The following is a 13,084-nucleotide window of genomic DNA, read 5'->3' as shown; positions in this document are numbered from 1 at the left end:
GCTGAAATGTCTTGAATCAATAAGTATTCAATGCCTTTGTTATGGCAAGCCTAAATAAGTTCAGGAGTGAAAATGTGCTTACAAAGTCACAGTAGGTTTCATGGACTCCCTCTGTGTGATATAATAGTGTTTATCGTGATTTTTTTTATGACTACCTCATCTCTGTAACCCAGACATACAATTATCTGTAAGATCCCCCAGTCGAGCAGTGAACTTCAAACACAGATTCAACTACAAAGACAAAGGTTTCCCAATGTCTCACAAAGAAGGGCAGCTATTGGTAGATGGGTAAACATTTTAAAAATCAGACATTGTATATCCCTTTGAGCATGGTGAAGTTATTAATTAGACTTTGGATAGTGTATCAATAAACCCAGTCATTATAAAGAAACAGGTGTCCTTCCGAACTCAGTTGCTGGAGAGGAAGGAAACCACTCAGGGATTTCCCCCTGAGGCAAATGGTGACGTTAAAACAGTTACAGAGTTGAATGGCTGCGATAGGAGAACGCTGAGGATGAATCAACAACATTGTATTTACTCCACAATACTAGCTTAATTGACAGAGTGAAAATAAGGAAGCCTGTACAAAATACAAATATTCAAAAACATGCATCCTTTTTGCTATAAGGTACTAAAGTAATACTGCAAAAAAGTTGCAATTCACTTTTTGTCCTGAATACAGTGTGTTATGCTTGGGACAAATCCAATACAACAAATTACTGAGTACCACTCAATATTTTCAAGCATAGGGTTGGCTGCACCATGTTATGGGTGCTTGTAATCTCTAAGGACTGGAGAGTTTTTCAGGATAAAAAAAGAAACAGAATGGAGCTAAGCACAGGGAAAATCCTAGAGGAAAACCTGGTTCAGTCTGCTTTCTGCCAGACACTGGGAGATGAATTCACATTTCAGCCGGACAATAACCTGAAACACAAGGTCAAATCTACACGGGAGTTGCTTACCAAGAAGACAGTGAATGTTACTGAGTGGCCGGGTTACAGTGTTGACGTAAATCTAATTTGAAGATGTGTCCACATACTTTTGTATATATAGTGTATCACCACGTGGCTCCAAGTTTACTTTGATATAATGGTAATTATATCAACATTTGTGCATAAAGGAGTTTCCACTGACATTTCTCGTATAATTAATTTTACTCACAAAAACGATTCCACTATGTGGAACAACCAAATTGTCTGTCGGCATTTATAAAATTGTACCGGTAAATCCTGTTTCCATCAGCCCGGTCGTGACTTTTTTTAATGCTTCATAATGCTTAATCTGCAAGAAATGGTTGGATGGAAACTTGGTTACTGTCCCAATGCTTTTGGAGATCACTGTACATATACAATGTATATTTTAGTATTGATATTATTTTGAGTTTATATAATACATTATTTATATTGGAATTTCAAATGTTTTTGTCACCTGGGTAATGGGTCAAACAATCTGTTACCTTTGTAGAGGATTCTTTTTAGATCAACTCCTATCAGAGGATGTGTCTGACAGTTTGTACAACTCTAATGCTCATACATGAAAGTGTATGTCTGCAAAGGGAAACCTTGAGGAATAATGGATTGAATTTATGTGAGCGGCTGGATCTGTCTATTGCCTTTACATGATCAAAACATAATGTGTGGATCCTTATTTACAATGGTGATATGCAGGCCATACTGTAGAAGATACTAAAATAACTACTGCCTTGTGCCTCGAAAAGGAGTGTCAGGAATATTATGGAAAACAACGTCTTGGGAACCTCCTTGCTTCACTGACGTTGTGCGTCATCGGGCACATCTAGCCTCTGTGAGGAGCCAGGGCTAGGTGGAGTAACAAAGGGTGAATAGTAGATCAGTAGGTGTTTCATTCCTCACCATAAACTGTAAGACACCAGTGCTTGGACTGCTGTTGATTCATTGAAGGACTTACTTGATTTTGTACTATTGCTGGCTGAATACAGTAACCTCTGTCATGAGCTGGAAATCCTGGTTCACTCAAAGTTATTTAAAAAAAAACTTTATTACATTTAGTTTTACAGTAACAGTGCACATTCATCTTTAACAGTGCACATAACCAATACTTGGGGGTGCTAAGAAAATAGTTGATTTTCATGACTTCAGAGTTATAAGGAAGTTGTCGTTTTTTTCAATAAAAGCAGAAATGGCACACAGCACATTCGATATAAATGTCGTTTTTAATTGAATTTGGCCAAAGAATATTCAACAAAATAGCTATAAGCCTAATACGTGGAAAGGTGATATACTTCAGCATCTGACAGCGCCCATGCACTGAAGTCTTTCAGCAATAACAACACAATACATCCAAAATGCGACAACAACAAGAAGTGCATTTATTCCATATGCATAATCAGATAACTGTGCATTGGTAATAATGTTTCGGATGAAATGGCTATCACAACGTCCAAAATGAAATTAATAATATCCAAAGCGCAGCCACAACGAGAAGTGCAATGCATTTAGCCTACGCCTATTAACTGTGCACACACTTGTAAAACGAACTGGCTATCACAATCTTAGTGATTATATTTCTATTACAAAAATACATGTAGGCCGACAAAACGCATGCGTCTTCTTGTTCCATCCAGATCCAGATCAGCGTGATTGAATCATGATCCCGCCACCGGACAGGCGCGCTCTGGCAAATTCATAATAATAGATGTGGCTACGCAGGCGCACAATATACAGAATTACCCAACTTAATACCACATAATAATTTATCCTATTCCATATTTATAATAAATTAATCAGTTACTCACCAAGTGTTGTTTTATAGAAGGACGATGCGTCTGTTGTTGTGGTTCAATGCAAATGAGCCTATAATTTTCTGGACATCCATGGCCTTTGTTCTTTCTGCGTGTATGGACAGGCAGGCAAGGTTGCTGAGTGGAGGGTCTGCCATTCTGTTTCTCAGGTAGGTTTTTGATTGTTTCATTTGTATCAATTCCCCATTAAGTCACCAGTAGTAAATGGATTTTAACCATTAATTAGTTTTTTTACAAGTTGTAAATGTTTCATTATATTTTGTTTGGAGTGTGTGCAATGAGCATGGGTCTGGTTTCTCTGTTTCTCTTGTTAATGTTGAGGGAGCGCGCACACCTCTGTGCACGTAGAAATAAGTAGCGGACTTGGCCTGCTGCGCGCAAATCTATGAACATTTGAATTATTATGGTCTTATTAATCACCACGTCCACAACTAATACGCTGAACTTCTCAATAATTTTTTCTTCACCTCACACATTGTCAACGAAGTCCTTTTTAAAATGTATATCCATTGCTAATGATTGCCTAATAGTTGCTTACAGTAGGCCTCTTTGAAAAATATTTACAACAATCTCCCCCTTGACAATCACCAAGCCTCGGTGTGAAAGAGCAAAAATATAATCATCTGATTAACCCAACCTTCCCTCTCCACACCCCTACCTGGGCTCGAACAAGGGACCCTCTGCACATATCGACAACAATCACCATCGAAGCATCGTTACCCATCGCTCCACAAAAGCTGGGTCCCTTGCAGAGCAAGGGGAACAACTATTTCAGGTTTCAGAGCGAGTGATGTCACCCGATTGAAATGCCATTAGCGTGCACCATCGCTGGCTAGCTAGCCATTTCACATCGGTTACACATATATACAGTGAAAGGTCATAAAATACATTTCTTTCCCTTGCGCAAAAACAGCTGTCTGTCCGGAGCTCACTGGCGCAGGAAACTCTTGGCCCGGAATAGGCTAGTTGATACAATGTTTAAATTTTGCTAGTGATAACTCAAGTCAAGACAGATCAAAAGGGAGGAAGACAGGCTGAGTAAAGAGATGAATTTGATTGAAATAACCAGAATTTTAATCAGTATATTTCCTATTTTCGGCTTCATGTGCGCTATTTTTACTTATTTGACAATAAAAGTTTTAGGCCAACAGCTGCATTGACCATCTCAGAGTTCCATGCACTCATTTAGGCTGTTTAGCCAATGATCACAGTGTATCAATGTGTCCTTATGGCAGAGGCTAGTGCTTCACATTTGTTGAATTTTAACTTTTATATTTGTATCATTTTTACTAAAATGTTTATGATTAACCACGTGAAACCATTGGTTAATCATAAACATTTTACTAAAAATGATACAAATAAAACTAAAACGTTATTATTGAAATGGAACTGTTCCACATATGAAAATCAAAACTGACACACATTGAGTCAAATTCAACACAATACATTACTGGTGTTAAAGAAATTAAGAGAGTTGCATTCACTTTTTAAATAACATTTAGTTTTCCAGTCCAACTCATCCCAAACCATCTCAATTGGGTTGAGGTTGAGTGATTATGGAGGCCAGGTTTTCTGATGCAGCAATCCATCACTCTCCTTCTTGGTCAAAAAGCCCCTACACAGGAGGTGTGTTTTGGGTCATTGTCCTGTTGAAAAACAAATGATAGTCCCACTAAGCGGAAAGCAGAAGGGATGGCGTATCGCTGCAGAATGCTGTGGAAGCCATGCTGGTTAAGTGTGCCTTGAATTCTAAATAAATCACAGACACTGTCACCAACAAAGCACCCTCACACCATCACACCTCCTCCTCCATGCTTCACGGTGGGAACCACACATGCAGAGATCATTTGTTCACATACTCTGCATCTCACAAAGACACAGCGGTTGGAACCAAAAATGTCACATTTGGACAGATTTCCAGCGGCCTAATGTCCTTTGCTTGTGTTTCTTGGCCCAAGCAAGTCTCTTCTTATTATTGGTGTACTTTAGTAGTGGATTGTTTGCAGCAATTCGACCATGAAGGCCTGATTCACACAGTCTCTTCTGAACAGTTGATGTTGAGATGTGTCTGTTACTTGAACTCTGTGAAGCATTTATTTGGGCTGCAATTTCTGAGGCTGGTAACTCTAATGAACTTATCCTCTGCAGCAGAGGTAACTCTGGGTCTCCCTTTCCTGTGGCGGTCCTCATGAGAGCCAGTTTCATCATAGCTCTTTATGTTTTTTTTGCGACGGCACTTGAAATGTTCCTGATTTACTGACCTTCATGTCTTAAAGTAATGATGGACTGTCATTTCTCTTTGCTTATTTGAGCTGTTCTTGCCATAATATGGACTTGGTCTTTTACCAAATAGGGCTATCTTCTGTATACCACCCCTACCTTGTCACAACACAACTGATTGCCTCAAATGCATTAACTTTTTAACAAGGCACACCTGTTAATTGAATTGCATTCCAAGTGACTACCTCATGAAGCTGGTTGAGAGAATGGCAAGTGTGTGCAAGGCTGTCATCAAGGCAGAGGGTGGCTAGTCTGAAGAATCTCAAATATAAAATATATATTTTGATTTGTTTAACACTTTTTTGGTTACAACATGATTCCGTATGTGTTATTTCATAGTTTTGATGTCTTCACTATTATTCGACAATATGGAAAATAGTACAAATAAAGAAAAACCCTTGAATTTGCTGTGTCCAAACTTTTGACAGATACTGTATATATACAGTGCATTCGGAAAGTATTTAGACCCCTTGACTTTTTCCACATTTTATTACGTTACGGCCTTATTCTAAAATTGATTCAACTGTTTTTTCCCCCTCATCAATCTACACACAATACCCCACAATGACAAAGCAAAAGCAGGTATTTAGTAGACATTTTTGCAAAGGTATTAAAAATAAAAAACTGAAATATCACATTTTCATAAGTATTCAGACACTTTACTCAGAACTTTGTTAAAGCACATTTGGCAGCGATTAGAGCCTCGAGTCTTCTTGGGTATGACGCTACAAGCTTGGAACGCCTGTATTTGTGGAGTTTCTCCCATTCTTCTCTGCAGATCCTCTCAAGCTCTGTCAGGTTGGATGGCGAGCGTAGCTGCACAGCTTGTTTCAGGTCTCTCCAGAGATGTTCGATTGGGTTCAATTCCGGGCTCTGGCTGGGCCACTCAAGGAGGTTTGGTTGTTCCAAACTTCTTCCATTTAAGAATGATGGAGGCCACTGTGTTCTTGGGGAACTTTAATGCTGCAGAAATGTTTTGGTACCCTTTCCCAGATCTGTGCCTTGACAATCCGGTCACACACCTGTCTATATGTGGGGCAGCAGATAGCTTAGTGGTTAGAGCATTGGACCAGTAACCGAAAGGTTGCTGGATTGAATCCCTGAGCTGACAAGGTAAAATCTGTTGTTCTGCCCATGAACAAGGCAGTTAACCCACTGTTCCCTGAAAGGCCATCATTGTAATTAAGAATGTGTTTTTAACTGACTTACCAATTTTAATAAAAGTATAAATTATTATTTTTAAATATAAGGTCCCACAGTTGACAGTGCATGTTTGGGCAAAAACCAAGCCATGAGGTCGAAGGAATTGTCCGTAGAGCTCCGAGACAGGATTTTGTTCAATGCACAGATCTGGGGAAGGGTACTAAAAAATGTGTGCAGCATTGAAGGTCCCCAAGAACACAGTGGCCTTCATCATTCTTAAAAGGAATAAGTTTGGAACCACCAAGACTCTTCCTAGAGCTGTCCGCCCAGCCAAACTGCGCAATCAGGGGAGAAGGGCCTTGGTCAGGGAGGTGACCAAGAACCCAATGGTCACTCTGACAGAGTTCCAGAGTTCCACTGTGGATATGGCAGAACCTTCCAGAAGGACAACCATCTCTGCAGCACTTTCTGTATGTACTGTAAATGTAAAATAAATAGTTATTTATTCGTATAACAAATCCCTAATTCTGTGGATTAGTTGCATCTCAGATTAGCTCTGTCTCTTGTAAGTAGGTTTAGAAGTTTGTTGAAACTGCTATAATATTGTAGTTTTTTTCAAACAAAACAATGAAGAATAGAGGATGGTGATTGGCTTGACAATGAAACCAATGGCATTGGGAAGAGAACAAACAGATCTGGAACCAGACTAGCTGGTCTGTTCACATTCTTATCTAAATGTGTTGCCATGGGTGCACATTGTATCCAGTTGTATCTGATTACTGGTGGTGGGAGGGAGTGGACTCTCAACTCATTCACTGTTAACTGTAATTTTTAGATAAAAAAAGAGAGAAAAATCCCATGGAATCGATGCTAAATGTTATTTTATTGAGCAGGGGGTCTTTTTGAAAGCTGAAAGGGTCCTACAGTATCAACCAAAAACTCCTGCTTCAAGGTATTACCCAGAATTGTATTTTATTTTCAGCATGTCTTGGTTCACATGATTTTGTCATGTGCTGGTGTCACAGGTGATGAGTCATAATCCAGTCATGTTTTTTTTAAACAAAGTTGTATGTATGTCTTTGACACATCTATGTGTTGACTCAACATAACTGAAGCAGAAGATGACATTGAGATTGACAATGGTATATGTCAGTATGCTTAATGTCAAACGTTTCGTCAGTCCAAGCTGTTATTTGTCCACTTGCTCTTAGTTGGATGTAAATTCATATACAGTTGAAGTCGGAAGTTTACATACAATTTAGCCAAATACATTTAAACTCAGATTTTCACAATTCCTGAATCCTAGTAAAAAAAATCCCTGTCTTAGGTCAATTAGGATCACCACTATATTGAATGTGAAATGTCAGAATAATTGTAGAGAGAATGATTTATTTCAGCTTTTATTTATTCCATGACATTCCCAGTGGGTCAGAAGTTTACATACACTCATTAGTATTTGGTAGCATTGCCTTTAAATTGTTTAACTTGGGTCAAACGTTTCGGGTAGCCTTCCACAAGCTTCCTACAATAAGTTGGGTGAAATTTGGCCCATTCCTCCTGACAGAGCTGGTGTAACTGAGTCAGGTTTGTAGGCCTCCTTGCTCGCACACGCTTTTTCAGCTCTGCCAAAACCATAGTCTGGCTTTTTTATGGTGGTTTTGGAGCAGTGGCTTCTTCCTTGCTGAGCGGCCTTTCAGGCTATGTCGATATAGGACTTGTTTTACTGTGGATATAGATACTTTTGTATCTGTTTCCTCCAGCATCTTCACAAGGTCATTTGCTGTTGTTCTGGGATTGATTTGCACCTTTTGCACCAAAGTACGTTCATCTCTAGGAGACAGAACACGTCTCCTTCCTGAGCGGTATGATGGCTGCGTGGTCCCATGGTGTTTATACTTGCGTACTATTGTTTGTACAGATGAACATGGTACCTTCAGGCATTTGGAAATTGCTCCCAATGATGAACCAGACTTGTGGAGGTCTCCAATTACTTTTCTGAGGTCTTGGCTGATTTCTTTATATTTTCCCATGATGTCAAGCAAAGACGCACTGAGTTTGAAGGCAGGCCTTGAAATACATCCACCTCCAATTGACTCAAATAATGTCAATTAGCCTATCAGAAGCTTAAAAAGCCATGACATAATTTTCTGGAATTTTCCAAGCTGTTTAAAGGCACAGTCAACTTAGTGTATGTAAACTTCTGACCCACTGGAATTGTGATACAGTGAATTACAAGTGAAATAATCTGTCTGTAAACAATTGTTGGAAAAATTACTTGTGTCATGCACAAAGTAGATGTCCTAACCAACTTGCCAAAACAATAGCTTGTTAACAAGAAATTTGTGGAGTAGTTGAAAAACAAGTTTTAATGACTCCAACCTAAATGTATGTAAACTTCCGACTTCAACTTTAGCCAATATGCTGTTCATATTTCATTTGTCTCCTGGGTATTTAGTGGTACAAAGCTAATTTATGTTGAGTTGCAAGGCCAGATGTTTATTTGTCATGGTTACTGAGCTTCCAACAACACTGGGAGGGTGTGTTTGTCTAGTTCGAATGAAAGAAACATGTTCCGACATGAATAGGTGTACAGTTGAAGTCGGAAGTTTACATACACCTTAGCCAAACACATTTGAACTCAGATTTTCACAATTCCTGACATTTAATCCTAGTAAAAATTCCCTGTCTTAGGTCAATTAGGAACACCACTTTATTTTAAGAATGTGAAATGTCAGAATAATATTAGAGAGAATGATTTATTTCAGCTGTTATTTCTTTCATCACATTCTCAGTGGGTCAGAAGTTTACATGCACTCAATTAGTATTTGGTAGCATTGCCTTTAAATTGTTGAACTTGGATCAAATGTTTCGGGTAGCCTTCCACAAGCTTCCCACAATAAGTTGGGTGAATCTTGGCTCATTCCTCCTGACAGAGCTGGTGTAACTGAGTCAGGTTAGTAAGCCTCCTTGCTCGCCTACACTTTTTCAGTTCTGCACACACATTTTCTATAGGATTGAGGTCAGGGCTTTGTGATGGCCACTCCAATACCTTGACTTTGTTTGCCTTAAGCCATTTTGCCACAACTTTGAAAGTATGCTTGGGGTCATTGTCTATTTGGAAGACCCATTTGCGACCAAGCTTTATAACTCCCTGACTGATGTCTTGAGATGCTGCTTCAATCTATCCACAACTTCCCTTCCTCATGATGCCATCTATTTTGTGACGTGCACCAGACCCTCTTGCAGCAAAGAACCCCTACAACATGACGCTGCCACCCCCGTGCTTCACAGTTGGGATGGTATTCTTCGGCTTGCAAGACCCCCCCTTTTTCCTCCAAACATAACGATGGTCATTATGGCCAAACAGTTCTATTTTTGTTTCATCAGACCAGAGGACATTTCTCCCCAAAAAAGTATGATCATTGTCCCCATGTGCAGTTGAAAATCGTAGTCTGTCTTTTTTATGGCGGTTTTTGAGCAGTGGCTTCTTCCTTGCTGAGCAGCCTTTCAGGTTATGTCGATATAGGACTCGTTTTACTGTGGATATAGATACTTTTGTATCTGTTTCCTCCAGAATCTTCACGAGGTCCTTTGCTGTTGTTCTGGGATTGATTTGCACTTCTCGCACCAAAGTACGTTCATTTCTAGGAGACAGAACACCTCTCCTTCCTGAGCGGTATGACGGCTGCGTGTTCCCATGATGTTTATACTTGCGTACTATTGTTTGTACAGATGAACGTGGTACCTTCAGGCCTTTGGAAATTGCTCCCAAGGATGAACCAGACTTGTGGAGGTCTACAATTTTTTTGTCTGATTTCTTTTGATTTTCCCATGAGGTCAGGCAAAGATGCACTGAGTTTGATGGTAGGCCTTGAAATACATCCACAGGTACACCTCCAATTGACTCAAATGATGTCAATTAGCCTTTCAGAAGCTCCTAAAGCCATGACATAATTTTCTGGAATTTTCCAAGCTGTTTGAAGGCACAGTCAACTTCGTGTATGTAAACTTCGGACCCACTGGAATTGTGATACAGTGAATTATAAGTTAAATAATTTGTCTGTAAACAATTGTTGGAAAAATTACTTGTGTCATGCACAAAGTAGATGTCCTAACCGACTTGCCAAACTATAGTTTGTTAACAAGAAATTTGTGGTGTGGTTGAAATACGAGTTTTAATGACTCCAACCTAAGTGTATGTAATCTTCTGACTTCAACTGTATGTCTGCACAACAGAGAATTCTTAATCGTTTTTACAATAATGGACGCATCTCTGTTGGGGGCTGTAAAAAAAAAAATTGGATCAAAATATAATGGGGTTGGATCTTGATTTACAGCAATAACTGAGAAGAGAAGTCATACAGGAAACGCTACCTTTTAAGGAATGCAATGGAACATCATGAAACCTGTTAGAGGGTGCAGCCAAGGTGTGAAGAAAATGTGAAAAGTACAGTAGATGACGTAGATCAATAGTTCAGTCATTCTTCAAGACACTTTATAAGACACCAGTTCCTGGACTGCTACAAATTCATTGAAGGACTTACTTGAATTTGATACTAGTTAAATACAGTGAACTCTGTCATGAGCTGGAAATCCTGGGTCACTCAAATATGTTTTGTTTCTCTCCTCATCATCAAGGCATCCTATTCTGGTAAGACACTTCCATGGTACACCTTCTTTTACGGTCAATCGTGACTAACTACTTTAATGTAATGAGTCATGTATCTAATAGAAAGGGTCACTGTAATCATGCCATCTCTTAGATGGGGTAGTAAGATTGTCTGTGTCCCTCTGTCTATAGTTGAATTTGAGATCAGTGTTCCTCGTGAGCCTCAACTTGCCATCGTGGGGCAGTATGTGGTCCTAGACTGCAGCTTCCCTGTGGGAAAGGCCTGGGACCTGGACAACAGTGTGATAACATGGCAGAGAGGCCTGGAGGTGATACACAGTTTCTACCACGGACAGGACCAACTGGACAGACAGAGCAGTCACTATACCAACAGAACCAGCCTGTACCACTCTGAGATGAAGAGGGGTAATGCCTCTCTCAGGCTGGACCGTACCAACCTGGGGGACAAAGGAGACTATACCTGCTCCGTGAGCACACTGCTGGGCAGTAAGACGAAAACCTTTGCCCTGAAATTAGCAGGTGTGATATCATATTAAACATGGTTTTCTGCTTTGTGGACTGAGAATTTACTGATGTACTAGAAAATGAGTAATTTGACACACTAATTAGGGTTCCTTGTGATGTACTGTATAATGCTTACTGAGATACTTGTATATTCTTTCATGCCATTAAACTGTGTCCATTGCCTCTTATTTCAGCATACTACCCTGAGCCACACCTGAAGTTCACAGCATCTCCAAGAGATGTGGAGCTACTCTTGACCTCACAGGGAGGGTACCCGCGACCCTCAGTGCATTGGCTGGATGACAGCGGTGATGATGTCACCAATAACACAGTCACAAACATCTCAGAGGACACACAGGGTCTATACACTGTGTTCAGTACATTAAATCTACAGGGACAAGTCAACGAGACCATCACCTTCGTCTTAAAGAACAAGGCCCTGGGACAGGAGATCAGGAGAGAGATCACACTTCACTCAGGTACATAGACAATATCCTGGATTTAAAAAACACTTGACATTGCCTCTTTACTGAACGAGAGAGAGAGAGGAGAGAGCGCGAGCGAGCAAGAGAGAGAAATAGAGTTCAGTTGTTTAGACATACAGTATAATCACAATGTCCTAAATTTCTGTTCACAGCAAATGAGAGGTCGTCAGTGGAAAAAGGCAGAATTTCTGGAGACAACAAGAAGAGATGGACAATTCTTGTTCCTATAGTGACATTTGTACTGCTGTTGTTTGTACTATTAATGCCAGCACTGAGAAATTACGTGCCATGGCCATCGGAGAAACCATCACCTGTCTACAAAACACCATCAGGCGCATAAGTCATCACAAACGCCTTTTAATGTACTTTATAACGGAGAAAAAGACAAGACATTTAGGAATATATAATGAATGGATCTATGGCGTCAACATGATTCTTGCCAGTGTTTGCAATACAGCCCGTAGTATCTTTCCAAGGAGTTACTGCCATAGTACTTTATAGTTCACCATGTAAATGTGGGTGCTACTTAGTTTCTTCTCAAACACAGAAATGGTTGCCAATGTATTTATTCAGAGAAAGAGACAAAAAGTGGAATAATACATATTTATTTAAATGTATGGATTAAGTGCATCATTGACTAGCTGCGTCTCAGTAAAGGTTGTTAAAACTGAATTCTTATAGTGAATGTACAATAGATGTACAATATATCCAGTTAAAAGGTACAGTGATTGTATTTTACTTAACCAAGCAAGTCAGTTAAGAGCAAATTCTTCTTTACAATGACGGCCTACCTCGGCCAAACCCTAACCTGGACAACACTGGGCCAATTGTGCACCACCCTATGGTACTCCCAATCACAGCCAGTTGTGATACAGCCTGGAATTGAACTAGGGTCTGTAGTGACACCTCTAGCACTGAGATGCAGTGCCTTAGACCGCTGGGCCACTCCGGAGCTCCTGTATGACTCACTCACATTTCAGACCAACCGTCTCTTCATGTCATGTTAATGGAATGTGACAACGGTTATGCATAGCCTACTGTACCTATATAGTACACACATAGTAATTTTATTATGGCACTTATGAAGCACTTAGTGGGGATATTGTGGAGACCACTTATCTACATGTGGTTTGTTATCCCATCATAAGAGTTGTGGTTGAAACAATATTGCACTTTAACACCCATTAAGCTAGTCATAGGGTGTACAAGCAAATATTGAGGCCAATTGTCTGACTGGGAAAATAATGGTATCAATTGATGACT

General features: G+C 39.8%; 1 protein-coding gene across 1 annotated transcript; it reads left to right on the top strand.

Annotated features, from left to right (window-relative positions):
• The first annotated feature begins 10,682 nt into the window (after positions 1–10,682).
• On the top strand, positions 10,683–12,436 carry LOC139383839 (CD276 antigen-like). Its single transcript, XM_071128416.1, has 4 exons — positions 10,683–10,853; positions 11,004–11,351; positions 11,531–11,815; positions 11,974–12,436. The coding sequence occupies exons 1-4, from the start codon at positions 10,784–10,786 to the stop codon at positions 12,159–12,161; spliced, it is 891 nt and encodes a 296-aa protein (XP_070984517.1). The 5' UTR covers positions 10,683–10,783; the 3' UTR covers positions 12,162–12,436.
• The last annotated feature ends 648 nt before the right edge of the window (positions 12,437–13,084 follow it).

The sequence above is a fragment of the Oncorhynchus clarkii genome, chromosome 25 (assembly GCF_045791955.1).
Source record: "Oncorhynchus clarkii lewisi isolate Uvic-CL-2024 chromosome 25, UVic_Ocla_1.0, whole genome shotgun sequence".
Lineage (NCBI taxonomy): Eukaryota > Metazoa > Chordata > Actinopteri > Salmoniformes > Salmonidae > Oncorhynchus > Oncorhynchus clarkii.
The sequence above is the reverse complement of the archived record's forward strand: the minus strand, read 5'-3'. Positions and strand labels throughout refer to the sequence as shown.